This window comes from Drosophila montana, unplaced genomic scaffold, assembly GCF_035044405.1.
Source record: "Drosophila montana isolate Dmon_TW-CO22-7 unplaced genomic scaffold, ASM3504440v1 contig_3848_1, whole genome shotgun sequence".
NCBI classification, from domain to species: Eukaryota; Metazoa; Arthropoda; class Insecta; order Diptera; family Drosophilidae; genus Drosophila; species Drosophila montana.
This window is the reverse complement of record NW_026998720.1, coordinates 3,539,994-3,558,801: the sequence shown is the minus strand read 5'-3', so window position 1 is coordinate 3,558,801 and position 18,808 is coordinate 3,539,994. Positions and strand designations below refer to the sequence as shown.

Genomic DNA, 18,808 nt, shown 5'->3' with positions numbered 1-18,808 from the left:
TATTGCCTATAATGTATATATATTTCTTTTATTCATATCCTACAAATCATTATCAAAATATCTGTTCAATCGTTAAATATCAAGTATGAGCTTAGCTTTGCATATATTTCATGAATTCAATCATCAAATTAATTAATCGTTTTCCTTGACATCACCAATGCCCTCGGGTAGTATGGCAAACATGGCCTCCGATTCGGGCAAGCAGGGAGAATCGTAGATCTTGCAAATACGTGCATCCCCCTTGCCCTTGCGCAGATATAGACGGGTTGTTGATGCGTGTGCCATGATGTGACCCCCAATTGGTTTCTTAGCATCCGCTGCAAACATGGACGCGCCGCCATCTACTTGGGCCGTCACCTGATTCGTTATGACCACCGCGACACCAAACTCATCCGCCAGACGCTGCAGCATGCGCAGAAATAGACCCAAATGATTTTGACGAGCTGCTAGCTCGCCTCGTCCAATGTACTCGGAGCGGTAAAGAGCCATTGCACTGTCCACAATGATTAGGGCGTATCTGAAATTCGAGGAGAGTATAGAGTGTTTAGTATTGGAGAACTACGAGAAACGTGGCTTGCGTCTACCGTGGAGTTTAACCCAAGGTAGGCAATCGACCGATCAGCCTGCTGTCTTTCATTCTAAAGCCAATGAAGAGGCTACTAGGTCCTAAATTAAAACACGCTTGCAGGAAACGCAGGTCCACAGAAACAGCTCAGCTACTGTTACTTCGACTATAGACCAATCTTTGCTACAACAGGAAATTACCCTAGTGGCCTTAATCACTCAGCCAGGACAATTTTTGATATGGATAGACTTTAATTCCAGTACGAACCTTGATTCAAACATCATGCCAGCTGCCATTTGAACCAGTTTAGTCTGCTGATCCGTGTTGTGGGCACGCGCACAGGCCACATTGTCGAGAACATCAGCCTCCTCCATGTTGTAGCGCTGCGCAATGGCCGACAAACGTTCCGGCCGGAATGTGCCCTCCGTATCAATATACAAGGCTTTGCCCTCGCCGCCATTCTGACTGATGGGCAACTGACAAGTGACGGCCAGCGTATGGCAGATTTGTGTTTTGCCGCAACGAAACTCCCCGAAGATTTCGGTAATCGAGCCCGTCTCAATGCCACCGCCAAGCAGCTTGTCCAGCTCCTTGGAGCCAGTTGTGAGCATCACAACTTCGGAGCGCATCTGGTGAAAGGTGCGTGCGCTGGTAAAGCTTAGGGGCACCAGCTTCGAGGCCTCCTTCATAATGTGATCCACCTTGGACTCGCCCAGGCCTTTGATGTTCAGCAGCTGCCGTCGCGTCGCATATGTAACCGACTCCACAGTATGCAAACTGGCCTGCTGCAGCAGCTTAATGTCCCTGGGATTGATGTTATTGCCCTGTATATAAGATTATCTCTATATATATAAATGTGACAATTGGCCTAGGTGCGCGACTTTACCTGCAGTTTAAGCACATCCAGCGGCCCCGCGTCCTCCTCATCTTCGGAGACATCGGCCGTGGTGCCAGTGGCCAGGTCTGGTTGCTTCTGAGCTGTGCGTTGCTTTTGCTCCATTTTGATACGACGTGCAACTCGTCAATGATGCTTTTGTTTTATTAAATTCCTTTCAAAATTTTAAAAATGTTTGCTGCCAGATTTATTAAAAATACGCGCGCTTTGTTGTGAAATGTTGTAAACATTTTTTGTACCATTCACAAGACCAACGCATTTATCAGCTGTTCGTATGTAAGAAACATCAGACTAAGAAGAAGAACCGGAACGTTAAGAAAGAAACAAGCAGAAGCGAAATAAGCAATTACATAAAAACAAAGAGCGGCATTTACAACGTGTTTTCTTGCATTTAGAGCAATTAAAAGCCGCGCTGCATTAGAAGTTCTGTGACGAAGTTGTTAAGAGAAGTATGATAGGATATCATTACTTTGATGTTCAACTGTGAGTAGAATGGGCATTAAAAACTGAGCACAGTTAACAGCACACGTGTCTGTTGTTGTACCAGAGTTACCCCACAAGCATATTATTTAACACTTCGTCTTCTGTAGGAAATTTCGTGATTTTGATACCGTTGAGCTGACCCCCATCTATTTCCGGGGCTGCGTTTTAAACTCCCTAGAAAGTTTCTTTGGTGAAATTGGCGGGAAGACCAGTTTGGATATAATCAAATTTAGCGTAGAGCAGCGACGTGTTGTTTTCCGGGTGCCCGAAGAGTTTTTTAAGCGCACGCAAACAGCAATTGCATTGATTGGGCATTTCCAGGAAGTGCCCTGTCATTTTCAAGTTTTAAAAACATCTAAAACGCCCCTGGACTTTCAGAAGGATATTGGAGAAAACGATAGCTGTGAAGAAGCGCAGATAGACGATTGTCAGCTATAAGCATGGCGTTCTCGTATTGTAAGGTCTTTGGAAAGGATAAGGTAATCTTTGCCACTAAGGAGGACCATTCTACACCCAGTACCGTTGAGCTACCTGCTCCAGAGCCACCTCAGGGTCTAATTACCAAGGATGGCAGCATTAATTGGAGCTGTCCGTGTTTGGGCGGCATGGCAACGGGACCTTGCGGTGTTGACTTTCGAGAGGCGTTTTCATGTTTCCACTACAGCGAAGCGGATCCTAAGGGCTCCGATTGCTATGAGGCATTCCGCAAAATGCAGGACTGCTTCCAGCAATATCCGACAGTCTATAACAAGGCGAATGGTGGAGATGATGATGAAGATGCCCTAGGTGACGTTATGAATTCGGACACAAGCTCCAGTGTTAAGGAAGTTGATGAACTCTCAGGCGGTGCTGGAGCTGCTGCGGCTGCGGCAGCAGATACACATATAACTAACACCAATGCCATGTCGAAAGTGGAATAAGATAAATGAACAAAATAGTTGAAAATGGTAACAGATTGTTTTTATTGATTAACAGGTTGCATATGGATCACATAGCTCTCAATAATAACATAACATTACATCAGCTGTTAGAGTTTTGTTTCATCCCACTTAACAGCTGTTTTAATACCTTGCGACTTTAGCTAAGTAACAAAAATGTGCTTCTTTTTTGTAGCTAGCCTGGAATTTGTGTTAAAATAAACCTTCGCTTATCTTATTTTCAATATTTAAGCATATATTAAAGTTGTAGCTTTTACTTTAAAAATTTTAAGCGCTATTAAAGCTGTTCAACATTCATTTGTTTTTGGTATTTTCCAGTATATTTAACAAAAAACATCTGACTCACTGTTGCAGTTCATTAGTGTCATCTAGTAATCGGCTGGCCACCACACTTAATCGGCCGACCACCATAAGAAAAATAACACAATTGTGAAAAGCGTAACGAAAATGTTGTTAAAAGCATTATAAAATGCTTTATGTGTTAATTAATCTCACATGTGAAACGTTAAAACGTGAATTCAATATCAAATCTGTGCAAAATTTTAAAGTGCAATAGTGTTTGGGGCTAAAGTGCAATCAATCCGACTACAGGCCAAATATATAAATCAAAACAAGCAAATAACCTTGTGGCAATCGCAGTTCGAGCGCGCTACGAAATCAGTAATAAAATAGAAAGTCCAATTACCAACAGCCGCCAGTGTAGTGAGTGTTATGCAGATTGCTTTCGAATAAATATTTATATCTCTATGCCTAAAAATTTCACAACAGTGTTTTCTTAAAAATCAGTTCCCGTGGAGTCAAAAAGTTAGTGCTGCACACAGACAAAAATATACCCACAAGCACACACGAGCAACTACGTACATACGCAGTAACGTATTAGTGTGCATACGAACGACGGAAAGGGGAATTCGAAAATATACAAAGTACTTCCATTGGGTAGTTTTTTAATTCACAAAAATAAAATCAACAATACAAAAATTATAACGAAGAGTCTCAACAGCAAGAACACAATTAACAGGACGGTAACGGCAATAACAGTGATTAGCAACGACAAAGAGGAAAAATAGAATAGTTAACAGCCAGCATTATATTTACATATTTGAATGCTGCTGAGGCTTCATCATTTCATAGGAAATGGTTTCGTTAATTGATACAATCGATGCGGCAGCGGAGGCTCAAAAGCAACGGAGCGCCGCTGCCGCTGCTGCACAGACGTCGTCAAGCGCCAACGTCGCTGTCAACGCTGGAGACAAGTCGCCGCCCGCTGCTGCTGCAGGCGCTGCTTTGACAGCCAGCGGGAAGCCTAAGGAGAAACGAAGGTGAGTTATGGTCATCCTAATTTAAATTCACCCCACCTTCTCCTGCCAGACAGACTAATAAATAATCTACGCTCCTGCCATGTGATCTGTGTTGGATGGGCTGTTTGTTGCCTATTGCATAAGCGTTTTGCTTTCTTTTTCTTCAGCTGCTGCTGTTGCTGCTGCTGCTGCGTTGTCGTCGTCAGCGTCGCTGTTGTTGCTGTCGACGCTGTTGCTTCAATGACGTTAGCTGCGGATATTTTCAATAGGGTTGACGCTTTTTACTATCCACTATAATTGCTCACCCTAATGTGCACCTATTTGGGATTTTAGCTTCGGCCTGTTGCAGTTCATAGGGTTGTTACGCTAAAAACCCTTTTCACTATTACAACAGTTATGAATCCTACTTTTTGCTCAGGCTATTTAAAGAAATGTTAAAGTGTGACCGTTTTTCTACCTTATGCTATTGCCGTAGTCGACATATACATATGTATGTTAATGTAAATATGCATAGGGAAAGCTCTCTGGCAAGGAAGCTGTTTGTTTGAAAGATTTGTCAAAGATTTAAAAAAACGCGTGAAAACACAGAATTAATCGATGTTATCAAAGATTTAAGCTTGTTTACACTTCGTCTAAATTTTGACATATTCCTTTGTTGATAGTCTTTTAGTTACAAGAGTCGTGTCCTAGTGTCTTTTTGAGGAACAAATAGCAGCTTTTACGAAAAAGAAAATAAAAATGAAACTTAGGAAATTGTTAATTATATAAATATTATGGTTTAAAAGCGGATTTCCTTATAAAGTCATGCTTCCTGAGCTGAATACAGATTTGTTATTTCCATATCCATATATACATATGCATATATATATTACATATACGTATACATATACATATTCATGTATACTCGATGCGATCGAAAATGACCTTAATCGAGTTGGTTGCACATTTCATGATAAAATGAAAATACCCTCTGCTTGTCCAAAAAATGAGAAAACATTTGCTCTTATCACATATAGTATACATGTGTTTATATTTATTTATGTAACACTTGAAATTTTGACACGTGTAGATGACTCAGTGTATTAACTAATAGACGCAGCTGAGCCGGGGGTTGCGGGCAAATTTCAAATACTTATAAGAAATCTAAACGTAATCATTAATCACGCTTGGTTTTTGCATTTGCGATAATTATACAGCTTTGGCGAAGGTAGACACTAAAAGCGAACGCGTTGACCGAGACCTTACCTTGAATGTCAGAAGAAGTATTAAAACGAAAACAAAATAAAAGAAATAATAGTACTAAAATCCAATCCAAAAGCGAAATTGCCAAATCATAATTATTTGTCGGGCGATGCAATTGACGTACATTTAAAATTGAATCTTATCTTTTTGGTTGACCGCCACCAGGAAGCTTATCAAAATATCCTTGACTACCATTTACGCGCCTGATATTCTATATTTAGAGCAATGCATTCTGTTGTCTTTTTTTGCCTGCCTGTATGTGGTTTTCCCCCCTCTTCTTTAATCATCAGTGCTACGCATTTTTCTGCGTTTATTTATAAAATTAAACAAAAAAAAAAGGGAAGAAAAACCTGTTGTCTTCAGCAGCAACCAGTAACCAGTTTTTGTTATGTTTTTTTTTGTTGTTGTCAGTTTTGTTTTATCAGTTTGTTTTGTTTTGTTTTTGTTTGGTTTTTTTGTTTTGATACCCTGTAACCTTCTGTGGATGTTTAAAAAGAGCTTTGTCAAGTTGTGTTTATGTATGCTGCAGAAAAAATAGCTGTTGACTTTATATAGATAAGTGTGACTGAACATTAACCTAAAATGTAGGCTATAGTAAAGCATACGCAGATAAACTGATTTTACTCCCAAAGTTGGCGTACTACATTGACCGTTGATTATATTTAGAGATCGCCCTTCTATGTGATTTTCATAACGTCAAGTACCATTAACATTTTGATGCTATTTATATTTACATAGATGTATTCCAAATGCATCCCTCTCGCTTTTTCTTTTCTCTGCCCTCTCTCTATGCGCCCTATCACAGCCGCTCTCTGTACTTCTCACTATCCTTATACCTTTTTTTATTTTCGTTCTCTTTGTCATTCGGCCTTTCTCTCTTCTTTGTTGAAAGTCTTACTTTTTTTATTCCCCTCTCTATCGTATCCCTATCCCTATCCCTATCGTATCCCTGTCTCTATCCCCGTCACTCGGGTTCCTTCTCAAAACCTTAGGTGCAGCTATCATTTTCACTTTCTTACAATAATCTATATTGTTACTTGAATTCTTGAAAATCGCGTAGAAAAGTCTTGTTTTGAACTAAAAAAAAGTATAGACACTTTTCGCTCATGAACAGGGTATGAGCACTCACAACTGGGGAGCTCTTGCTTTGTTGTTGTTTTTGTTTTCAGTTAATTTTTGTTGTTGTTTATCTGCCCTTTTTGACTGCCTCCTTAGGCGTGTTGCCGACCTGCCCCTCAAGTAACGGCCACGCATTTACTTAAATCATTTACATTATATTAAGCACATAAAATGTAAAGTTTATGTTGTTTTTTTTTTCCAGATTTTTATATATATTTTCTGATTTTTTGTTTAATTTTATATATAAAAATATGCAACATTTGCATTAAACTGAAACATTTTATTTGGCCTACGTGACTTCAGTTGGTTGGATTCGCTGTTGAAAAGCGGTTCTGTGACCGATATAACTTAAGGAAAACCAAACGCCCAAACAGCAGCCAGTTTTCCAAGCGCACATCTGTTAAACTTGTTTCTCCGGCATTGATTAATATGTATTTAATTTGTATAACGCCGAGTTATCAGTTGATAGCGACAGCTATGACTGCTTTTGATAATTGATAACTTAGATAGTTGTGCCATCACGTGTTTGAATAATTGATATTTCGAGAACAAAACGCTCACGTAAATCAAAAATATTGACAAAACACCTTTTGAATGGGCGCGTATTTAACTCTAATTGTAGTCATTTGTTTACCCTTTTTTGTGCGGTGTTTACAAAGTGCTACTTTTTAGTTATAAGCAAATAAATAACATGATGTTTTTAGCTAATTGTTCCAAGTGTTTCTAGAAAATTTTATTTTATTCAGCGTTAAGACATTTTTAGTCGCATTTACGTTTGTTTTCGCATATTAAAAAACGTTTACTAAATGTACACTCGAAAAGTTTCATAGCATTAAGCTATTAGTTGTTTGTTAAAAATTTAGCCTTTTCTTTGAATACTTGTGGAGTGTCATATAATAAGAATTTAGCCGATTTATTCGTATAAGAGATGTTTAATAGCATATAGCTATATTTTTGGTTAAAACGTTAAAAATGTATCCTGTTTATTCTTGATAGTCTACATCGCATTCTCATGCTACTCACGCTGCCATCACTAGTAAAGACCTCGCTGTGCACTTGCCTGTCCGCTCGAGTTGATTTACTCGCTAGACTTCTTGGCCTTTATAAAAAAAAGAATTATTTGAATGCTGAATATTTGACACAGATTTTTTTTACAGAGATTATGGTACTATTTAAAATTTACCTTATCGGGTTTTCAATTGTTTTGAAAACATAAATTTGCAGCAAATATAATCAGACAAATTTTGTAAATCAAATAAATACTTGCTACTGAATACATACAATGTCATTAGCAAATGTTGTTAAAGCATTAACAGATTAAATGAAAAATTATTTTTCAATTGACGAAATTAATTGAATCTCTGTTAAATGTTTAAATTAAGCTTAACTTGCGCTATTCTTTTGACATCATGATAAACAGGTGCTTGACTATAAAATATACCCTTACCTTATTGGGGTTGTAGGGATTTTGTTTCGGTCTAATGGTGTTTGTCAGATTTTTTATATAAAATTATAATTCTACTATTACTACGACCAACAAAATGAAAGGCTTTAACAACAAAGGAGATATATAAATATAAACGTTTTAAAATTTGATGTAAAATATGAATCAAATTGTAATTCGATATTTTCTATAAATTTTGACGGATCGAAACTGTAATTTTTTATATTTCGCTTTTCTGATGAATCTAAAACTTATTTATTTTCAACTCGGTTTTTATGTGTAATATGTCTAAAGACAATAAACAAATTGCTTAAAAAAAAAGTAGGATACAATAAAACTTAACAGGTTTGTTTGAGCTCCGATGAGTTCATACAATATTTCTTACCTTATAGTTTCTTTTGTAAGCGTCGTGTGTTCCGTCTATTGTTCAAGAGATCCAGAGCTAAATTATTTTATGATTGTGTGAGCTATTAAAATAGCTCACAGCACATCTATTTATTCCATTTCTACAAAAGGGCATGTTTAGGTCCTTATGAATATCATAGTTGCGTATATACCAAGGAGCACCTTAAATAGTTCTTTTGGTCATAGACTGATATCTTTAAAGTATTTCTATGTTGAAATTGCTTGCTGTTCCCCAATGCTGCATAGCGTATGTACATATTAGATTAAGAATCGCCTTGTAGAGACTAACCTTGTTCAAATCAAGAGTTTAATAATAATAATTATAAATTTGTAAATTTAATATGAATATTTTTATCTGGATATTTACCTTAGGGGATACTTCTTTAAACTTGACAATAGATTTTGGTTTAGCTATGAAAATATCCATTTGACTTTTTTATACCCTTCACATGAAACGTATAAGGCATTGAAAATTACAACCACATTCTGATCGGTACTTTATGGAAAACTTTTTGTTTTTCATTATATCTTTACCAAACTTGGCATATACGAGTTCTCTCATTTTCCTTACCAAGGAGCAAAATCAGACTGCTATATTTTTTTTTAGCTATATATGATAAATATGTTAAAAATTAGCTTTTATATGCTATATGTATGTGTCTACAAGGGTATTTAACTTATGACTTCTTGTTCTTTATATTGCATTATTTTTTGTTTTGTTTAACACCTCAAGAGTTTCTTGTATGTTCATGTATATATTTTTATATATACAACATGTAAATTTATGTGTATTATGCACGGTCATGCACGCGGCATATGCACTATGCTACCCTTTTGTTTTTATATAAAAATGGATATAAAATTATAGAAAACAATAAATATAGATATATAAATAAAAACGTTGTGTATTTCAATATCAGCGCAAGGCAAACAAACACATAATATTAACATAAGCTTAAGAGCGCAATATGTAAAATATTTAAATGATATGCTGCATTGTTGTTGTTTATTGTTAAGGCTGCCGTTGTTTTTGTTGCTGTTGTTGTTGCTCATGTTGTTTGCTGCTGCTGCTATTGTTGTTGTTGTTTATTTGTTGTTGCTGGCCGCGGCAGCCTCTGTCTGGCCACGACGACCTACTTTTTTGCGCAATCGAACTAAAGTGTGATGATATTAGCGGGGCTACGGGTTGGGGGGCGTGTGTTTAACATGTGTGTGTGTGTGCGTTTTGTTGTATATGTAAATGGTGTGTGTGTGTGTGCTCGTTTGTGTGTGGTCGTGTGTGTGCCTGCCTGTGTTCCGTATGCCTCAAACGACTGTTGTTGTTCTTGTTTTTGGTTGAATTTTCTTTTTATTTATATAAAAAAAGGCAGTGGTAGTTGTTGTTGTTGTTGTTGTTGCTGTTGTTGTTGTCGTTGTCGTCGTCGTCGTAGCCTTACGATCTGAGACAAACTCCATCGACTCTGTTGCCATGCAGCCGCCAACTGCAGCAGCCGCCTCACGCGTTATTTTTTTTTGTATCTGTGTTTCTGTGTCTCTGCCATTTGTATCTGTAGCTGTGCCTGAATTTGTCTGCTCTCCGGCGCTGCCTTCTGCCGATTTATTTTAATACGATATGCATTAATTTTGATTTTGTTGTGATAATTATGTTCTCTTATTTTTCATGATATTGCGGCAGGGAAAGTAAATTTATGTAGCCTCTGCGCTTTTCGGGGGCAAGTGGTTAACAGCAGAAAATTGCCCATAATTCTTGCGAGTTGCGCAAAGGCGCAGCTGGTTTGCAAATATACATAAATTTTTTTTGCTGTTGTTATCCTCCGGTTGTTGTAATACCTATATGCGATATAAATGGAACGCCCGATGATGGCTGGTTTTGTATGTGATAAAACATGAGAGTTAACCGGACCGTATGTGACCCCATTTCGTAATAAAGCAATTGCGTAGTGTGATTCTGATTGTTATAGGTTCATATGTTGATACTTATTATGTTTATTATATATATTTTTTTCGGTTGCGCTTATTAAACCCTCGAACAAATTTCAAAGCTTTATAATATATTTGAACTCTAGGGTTTTCTTTTACTTTCAATTTCGATCACAATAAATATCAATAATTTACCAAGTTTTTTGAATTCTCAATTGGTTATAGCTTAAATGGAGTATTCTAGCTGGATCGACAAGGGCTTTGTGTGTTATAATTTAATTAAAACTGAGCAAATTGTTGATTGGTAACCTTTACAAATGTAATCGATAGCAGAACAAATTAAAATAAAAGTCAAATCAAATTATAAACAATATAAATTGATTAAGTTATTAAAGAGATTAAGTTATTAACTTATTAGATTAGCTTTGATATAATGAGTCTACCCTCGACTAGGGCATACCCTGAATCTTCTTCTACCAACACCAGATGCAGCTTGCGCTAGGCGATCGCTTGCAATTATATTTGATATTTGCTCAATGGGTAATATACATGATCTGTATATTTACTAGACTTTAAATTTAATTTACTAGAAGTTACATATGAAATTTTCCGACTCTAGCTTTCTGACCCTTAGAGATTTGGTCAAAGAACAGCATTTCGATATGGATTTTTATCGATTGCTTTGAAATGAGGCAAGTTATCGATGATCGGAATACAATTTGTTCTGCGTGGGCACTAGGAGCTCCTACGTTCAAAATAAGGTATTCTCTTATTCGACCAGCTTGAGTTTTATTTTGCTACCTATTTTGAGTACGTTCGAACTTTTCTTATACTCTTATCAGAAATAAAGTATTAGTTAAATAATCTATTTTATTTTGTTTATCTATTTTTTACTTTAGTATTATAGTTTTGGGGTATTCTAATTTTTTCATGAAATGTGTAACGCATAGAAGGAGAAATCTCCGACCCCATAAAGTCTATATATTGTTGATCACGATCAACAGTCGAGTTGATATGCGAGCTAACTAAAACCTTGGAACTTTGCACAGGTTCGTTTTACTGTTGCAGGCAGTACATATTTCGAAAGCTGCAGGATCGGACGCCTATATTATAAAGCTGCCCTAGGAACGATCGGTCGAAAATTAAGATTCTGTATGAAAACCCTTTTTTGTCTATTAAGAAAGTTTGACCAAACCCGGCATTTGCTAGGTAAACTATGCTGCTTATATATGATCCAAACCTTATCAGGATCGCACTACTATATTATATAGCTATATTATATAGAGTTTTTGTTTGTCAAAATATTCTGCACCAATATATTCCCAAGATATTTTCATCAAATTCAGCATTTACAAGCATCGCTATACTCACATATATGTATGGCCAAGGTCTACAAGGGTATTATGTGACTTTTTCGTTTCGCAACCTATCGAAATTTTGTTTAACATATGTCGATTCTAGCAATCGGCAAATCTCTGGATTCAATCAGTGATTATTCATATTAGCAATGCTTTTTATTTTAGAGCTATGATAGCAATTGTTGTTGTTTAATGTACTTGGGCCTCTAATAAACGTTGGCGGCCATTCACCAGTCACCAGTCACCATTCAGTAATCTGCTTGTGGAGCGGATCACATCTATAGGCACATTTACCGTTACTTAATCGCGCCAAGTGCCTGCTGACTATTTGGTCGTTATCTCGTTTCACTTTCAGCCCGTGTTTACCAAAAAAAAACAATGCAAATATTTGACTATATTATGTTTTATAATGTTATCAGAGCTGGCTACGTTTGGCATATAAAACAGAAAAAAACGAGGCGGATTTCTATCCAGCTGGCCAAGTTGTGAAGGTTGAACTACAGTTAACAGGTTTAATTTTTATTTTATTTATTTATTTATTTATTATTTTTTCTTGATTTGTAAGCGCTTTACTTTGTTTATAACAAGAATAAACTACTGCAGTTTGTGCGGGCTGCGTATGCAAATATTTTGCCAGACTCGAGTCCTTGATAGATAAGGAAAGCGTATTATAAGGCGCGTGTAGAGAGAGAGAGAGAGAGAGCGGTATATGCATAGCATTTGCTGCGCTGTAGAGTATGCAACGCTTTTAGCCAAGTTAACGAACTAGCTAAATGTAATTAATGTGTCTTCTTTTTTTAATTTGTTTTATTTTTCCTTTTATTTATTTTTTTGTTTATTTGCATTGCTTTTTGCCAGCTTTGCGCACTCAACGCTGGCTGCCCTCTTATCTCTGGTCAATTCACACATGAATAATTGGCCTGGCTGCAAGCGGCGAGCAGCGTGTTGTTTTGGGCCTTTATCTTATCAGCAACAGCCTCTCCCTCTCTCTCTCTCTCACACTCTCTGGCTATCTCTTGTGCTGATAGCGACTGATAGCTGCTGTTAATGTCTGGCATTTAGTATTGCGTTTTCATGCCAACTTCTGTGAAGTTCATTGAAAACGTTTCGCTCTTACCAATGGCAGCATTGTTGTTTGGGATTTTCAAAGACTACACGTGAAGAAAAGCGCAGCACAATATTTGGCATAGACTTTATGTCGTTTTTCTCTTTAAATTTCTAAGTACATTTCGTTCTGGTGTCAAATGTAAATGAGTACACTATTTAGATTTGAGTATGAACTTCAAATTGACCCTTTGCTTTACACAAATAAGGAAAGATAAGGCACAAAAACTTACTATAAGAATTTGCATGCTCAAAATAAGCTAAACGTTCTGAATCTAAGTACTTTTAAGGAGAATTTCGTTCTGATGTTAAGAAATAGCATCTTTGGCCCGATTTTTGAGTGTTGTATATTAAATTTTTGGGTATAAAAAGTTCTTTAAATAAGTTACGAATTTTAAAAGCTTTGCAAAACTTTGGATAAATTTTGCACTTAAATGGAGTTCGCCAAATTTTTCTCATAGTGTACTTATGTATGTGTAAGTTCGGGCCTGTGTGCGTGGGTGCTTTTGCTATCAGTTTGATATTGCGATTTCGCTGCCAACTGCTATAAATATGAATTTCATGCTATTAGAATTTTCTGTTCATTTTAAATGTTCCTTACAAGCGGTTGTTTTTCTCTTACCAAAAAAAAAGCCATAAAATCAGTGCCGAAAATAGTGTGTTTGAGTGTTTGTGAGTGTGTGTGTGACATGGCTTAAGCCATCAATAACAAAATATAATGTTTAATTCTTGCAACGGCTGGGAAAACTGTAATTTTCCCTGTGCTGAAAATAATTTCTATGGCGACGATGCCAGCTGCTTCTATGAGCCAGACATAAAACCACAACAACAACAGCAACAAAACCCGTCTAATGGCTTAATCTTTGGCTGTAGGCCCATTAATGAGCCCGCCGTAAACTTCAATAATGGTGGCTTCTACAATGTGCCCGCACCACCAACGCCTGCCTATGCAGGCGGCGGTGCAGCGGCTGGCGGCCTGTACAACGGCTGTTCGAGCATGGAGCTGTCGCCGTCGCCGTCGGTGTCGCGCTTTCATCCTTACCAGCGGCAGGCGTCCGACTGTTGCCAGTTCTCGCCGGGCTATGGCCGGCAGTCGGGCATGCCCTACGCCCGTCCCGGTATGCGGCTGCTCAACCTGGCTACGCCGTGCCGTGGCAATCAGCCCTGGGGCTATGAGCATTGCTATGGCTATGGACCGAGTCAACCGGAGCCCTGTCAATTTACGCAGTTTGTGGATATCGAGGACTTTATGTAAGTGCATGGATTGGGCATAGCGTAGAAAACATTGAAATGCACTTGGTATTCGCTGGGTGTCCAGTTTTTCTGTCCATCCATCCGGCTATCAGCGGGCCCAGACTTAATAACAAAACGTTGAAAAATGCCAGCATTAGTCGCTTATCACAGCGCCCGACAACTAAGTAACCAGAGTGGGCGCACATCTTATCGCGCCCACAGTACTATTATTATACATTAGACATATGTATGAGCTTATTTATGTGCCTGCACAAAAACTATGTATACCCTGTATAAGTCATAGATTGCGAGCAGTTGGCATTTTTCGTTTGATTGAAGTGAGAAATGCGTGTAAAATTCTTCTTTGACTGAATCGCAAATTGATTGTAAATTGCAATATTTAATGTTGTGTCTGGAAATGTGTAAATGATTATAATTATTATTACAGTCCTCACTAAGTATAGATATTCTCGATTAATACGAGCTGAATTGATTTTGCCGTAGATTTATCGGAGCGTAAAACATCTAATAGCCTGATTTCACTAAGCTCAACATTTGTTACATTTACAAACTTAACATTCTGCGATTCCGTTAGCATGTGTCAGTTGTCGGTAACATATAAATGTCAAAAGTATCGCTTCTTGAAATAAACAGCTTATCGGGGTGATTTGATTTACCAAAGTTTTCCTTCCTAAGGTCAAAGAATACGCCCTCGAAGTAGGGAGTCCATTTAATGGACTCTGCCAGATTTGGCCATCTTTAAATGTTGAAAACTGAGGAATAGTAAAATTCATATTTTAAATTTAAAGTTACCGCTTACCTTCTTTGTTATATATATATATATTGTATAAGCTGTTCGTGGTAATGATATTTTCATATTTTCAATATCACCGATACGAAATTCGATAAATCATCAGAAAAAAACACGAATTACTCTGGGCGAGTTTTTGCAAATGTTGCATTTTGTGGTGTAATGGGAAAACGTACAGGCAACATACTTCACATTCACAAAAACTGTAAGAAATGTTGATAGTGAAATTAGGTTTGTAGTTCTTTCATCTACAAAGTTGATAAGTTTCGGTCGATGCCGGCAAGAGTTATACAAGAACAAATTATTCAGAATATGAAGCTGAGCTAATTATTAATTAACTATTATGCTAGGCTGTGTACAGGGTAGTTCCCAGTCGGATACCTTCAGTTAGAGCACTCTTAATAGTTTAATTATTACTAAGCTAAAGTAGTCATTAAGTTAACATATATATATATATATCTATATATTTTAAATTATATAAAAGCTAAACGTTCGTCTGTCTTCTGTTGGCGTTGGATATTTCTACATAAAACAAACTAAAGCATTTAAAATCTATTATCATTTTAGATTTTGTTATCAGTTTGTACTTACATAATCTATGTGCGTGTGTTGTACATTTTTGATTACTTGGGTATTTAAATGAGGCCAGTGCTAAGCGCACACATAGTAAATCATAAATATATCACAAATATTTTTGTTTATTATCTATAAAATGTAAATCAAAGCAATATAATTAGCGATAAGAAAGGTGATCCACAATAAAAGCGCAGTGTGGGGGCACTTTAGCAAGCTGCTTCAGCATAGATATAACTTTTGTATTTGTATCAAACAATGAAAAACAAATTTTGTTTTTAAATAAATAAATATTTTTCCCCATTTAGTATGTTAAAAATAAAGAAAGCAACATTAATTGCTGTCGTTTTTCGATTGACGCAGAACAATACTTACTTTACATGCCGAAGGCGTGCGAGTGCCTCATGGCTAACACACACATAAACTTCTAATAAGAATGTGTGTGTGTGTGTGTGTGTGTGTGTGTGTGTGTCTGTGTGTGTATCAGAGTGTCTCGCGTTTGCGCATGCTTTGCAAAGAATTTGTTTACGTTTTACTAACTGCAAACGAGCCGCACGTTTAGTCATAATATTTGCTTATCTATTGCAATATCCGAAGCCCTTAATAATATATAATGTATATATTTATATTTGCATTTAGTTAGCCAAGCGTCAGATTTATTGCTGGGTTCTGAGTTCTGCTTTGAACTTTGCGCTTAAACTTGGCTTCGACTTGGCTGAGATTTGATTACAATTTATTTAGTTATTGGTCTTTGCTTGTTTTATATATTTGGATATTTACTTTTTAAATGATATTTTACTTTTTAAACTAGTTTATTGTTCGAATTGTTATATTGAACATTTAGGTTCTGGGATTTGAATAGGAAGCATCATCTTCTTTTTTTAAATATTTCTTTTTTTTTCTTTCTGAACATTTTAACTTGAATTCTTTTGGAAGCATTATTGTAATTGGTTGGATTTTTAGTTTTTAACACCAGAGTCCACAGCATTTTAGGATTTTCTTCTAAAGGGTTTTCTAATTTTTTCTTTAAATTTGCATTTGAATAAAGTTGAGAGGTTTTTTTTTTTATATTTCTGAATATTTTAATTTGAACCAAATTTGTATTTGCTTGTGTTTTTCTTTTGAAAACTAGATTCTACAGTATTTATTGGGGGTTTTTTAAGGGCCTTAAATTTGTTTTCTACATATTTGAATTTGAATAGTTTTGAAATTAAATTTTTTTTTTTTTTTTTAAATTTTTGCATATTAATCTTAACTTTGAAAATTTGTGCGCTTCAATTTCTGAGTTACTTCAAATTGCAATAAATATATTTTTAATTTCTGGATGATTTTCCATTCAAATTAACGTAAATCTCCAGTTGTTTATACTCGAAATCAACTTAAAGCAACAAAATAAATCTCTTAGAATTAAGAATTTAAAATACAAAGTTTCTTTTGCATTCCAAATGCTAACTCAAATTTCAAAACAATTTTAATTGCCAAGCGGTTAGTTAAATCTAATAAATAGATTGTTAATGCCAAGTAATTAAAACACATGAGTGTTTAATTGTTAATTAATTGCAATTAAAACACATGATTTTTGTTTGCCATAATTAAATTTCTTTTCTTCAAGAATTGGTTAAGAGCTAACAGGTTTTAAGCATATATATATATATATATATATATAAGTATATTATTATCAATAGTTTCAGCTGTAAGATGCTGTTGCCAGAACTGGTTCAATAAATAACTCTCAGGCGGCTGCCTGCTCTCGTGATTAGTATAGTTCTACATTGTACTTATAATAGCGCACGTGCCCAGACTATGCCCTAGTGCCGACCGCGCTCTGCTGCCATTGAGCGACGCTCAAAGGCGGTCGCAGCCGGAAACGCTTAAAGCAACCACAGCAAACAATAACAACAATAACAACAATTAAAAAAACAACAAAACAAAATGCAGTCGCCTTCTGAATATATTGAAAACAATTCACTTCCCCGCATCCGCCCCTCGCGTCTTCAGGCCGTTTAAGCAGGCTATTAGCATGCCATCAAAGGCCCCCACTGGGGCGGGGCAGGGAGATAGGGTGGCACGATACGATACATTCGAACTGCTGTTTATAAATACTTATTTTTATGTACTTGGCGAATTGTTGTATCGAAGCATTTACTTATATATTTTAAATCAATTCTGTGTGTTAAATATTAATATGATGAAATACATTTGCATTCAACATGATATAAACAAATTCTGCTGAATATTGCTATTCCATTCATATCATAAAGTCTGCTACAAAACTAAGGTTCTGTAGCAAGACTTATCAAGCTTGCTTTAAAAGTCATAAATTAATAATATCGACTTGGCTGATCATATAATTCGATTAATATTAAAATCGATTTCTATATATCTCAATAATACAAAATGTAGCATGTTCTTGACTGGCATATCCGACAAGCAATCGATAATTCGAGAAAAAGTAATTGTGGAAATATATGAAACATTCATATATATATATCAAATGACGAAATTACTAGCCATAATTTATGTTTCATATTTCTATTAATTTAATAGCTATAGATGCCAACTTTGATATGGTCTTGACATACTGCATACTCTGCCCGGCCGTTCCACAGAATTGAAAATCTAAATATTATAACATAAGCCAAAAATTATTTATTAATATATACATCAATTAAAATATATTTGGACTGAAAAATTTAACGATCGAGCAATAAACTCATATCTTATAAAAGAATAAATATTACACGTGGTGAGGCTGAGGTAAAAAGTAAAGCCGCAGCTAAATAGGGCAGCTTGTGTTGTGTGTGTGTTGTATATTTGTGTTGTTTATGGGTTTTGTGTGTGCGGTGGATTGGTAAGTGGGAATCTGGGAACAGAGTATTTTTTAGCTGGGAAACTAGGGCTCACTAGACCACATATACTTAGCAACTATCCGTTTTCAATAGAAGCAAGGCATATTAGTAAAAAGCATATGTTATCAGGCATTAGTTTGCCCCGATATCTTATGAATATTGTTTTCAAAGTCAAGTATTTGTTGCCAATTGCCGTATGGAAGCAGGAATTACATGCTGTTGAAGAGTATTACAAACAGTTTAGTTTGTCAATTTGGCTGGCCACACGTCGTATGAGTAATGCGATAAATAATAATAATACTACTTTGTTGCTATATTTTTTCGGTTTATCTGTCTGTCGGTTTGTCTGTCTTACTGATATGGCGGCATTGCTTGACATGTAAAGCTTTATAAAGAAAATGGAATTGTAGTCGGATGGGGCGTGGCAGGGGGCGGTGGTGGGTAAGATCTCTGCCGCTGTGACGTTTAGCGCTTGTTGTCAAGAGGTTGCTGCTGCTTCGTCTTGGCTTTGTAAATATATTTTATATTTTTTTCAAATAGTCTTATTTGTTTTAATGCTCTGCGCGACTCG

The 18,808-nt window shown here is 36.3% G+C and overlaps 4 protein-coding genes across 6 annotated transcripts in view; 3 read left to right on the top strand and 1 right to left on the bottom strand.

Moving 5' to 3' along the window:
* Positions 1-2: 2 nt before the first annotated feature.
* Positions 3-1,593, bottom strand: spn-A (spindle A). Its single transcript, XM_064697044.1, has 3 exons — positions 1,452-1,593; positions 833-1,389; positions 3-517 (listed from the first exon to the last, which is right to left on the bottom strand). The coding sequence occupies exons 1-3, from the start codon at positions 1,563-1,565 to the stop codon at positions 133-135; spliced, it is 1,056 nt and encodes a 351-aa protein (XP_064553114.1). The 5' UTR covers positions 1,566-1,593; the 3' UTR covers positions 3-132.
* Positions 1,594-1,800: 207 nt separating this feature from the next.
* LOC135438658 (uncharacterized) lies at positions 1,801-2,381 on the top strand. Its single transcript, XM_064697046.1, has 2 exons — positions 1,801-1,943; positions 2,051-2,381. The coding sequence occupies exons 1-2, from the start codon at positions 1,912-1,914 to the stop codon at positions 2,379-2,381; spliced, it is 363 nt and encodes a 120-aa protein (XP_064553116.1). The 5' UTR covers positions 1,801-1,911.
* Positions 2,382-2,383: 2 nt separating this feature from the next.
* On the top strand, positions 2,384-2,894 carry LOC135438657 (mitochondrial intermembrane space import and assembly protein 40-B). The gene has a single exon (XM_064697045.1). It carries the CDS (start codon positions 2,384-2,386, stop codon positions 2,861-2,863), a length of 480 nt encoding a protein of 159 aa, XP_064553115.1. The 3' UTR covers positions 2,864-2,894.
* Positions 2,895-3,304: 410 nt separating this feature from the next.
* Positions 3,305-18,808, top strand: part of sima (similar) — a 105,357-nt gene continuing 89,853 nt past the window's right edge. For 2 of the 3 annotated variants that reach the window (XM_064697040.1, XM_064697039.1), the window contains exon 1: positions 13,475-14,022. In XM_064697040.1, the coding sequence (XP_064553110.1) occupies positions 13,490-14,022 (533 nt within the window). In that variant the 5' untranslated portion in view covers positions 13,475-13,489. Of the gene's footprint in view, positions 4,201-13,474; positions 14,023-18,808 lie in introns of those variants that run through there. The other variant, XM_064697042.1, reaches the window with a different exon arrangement.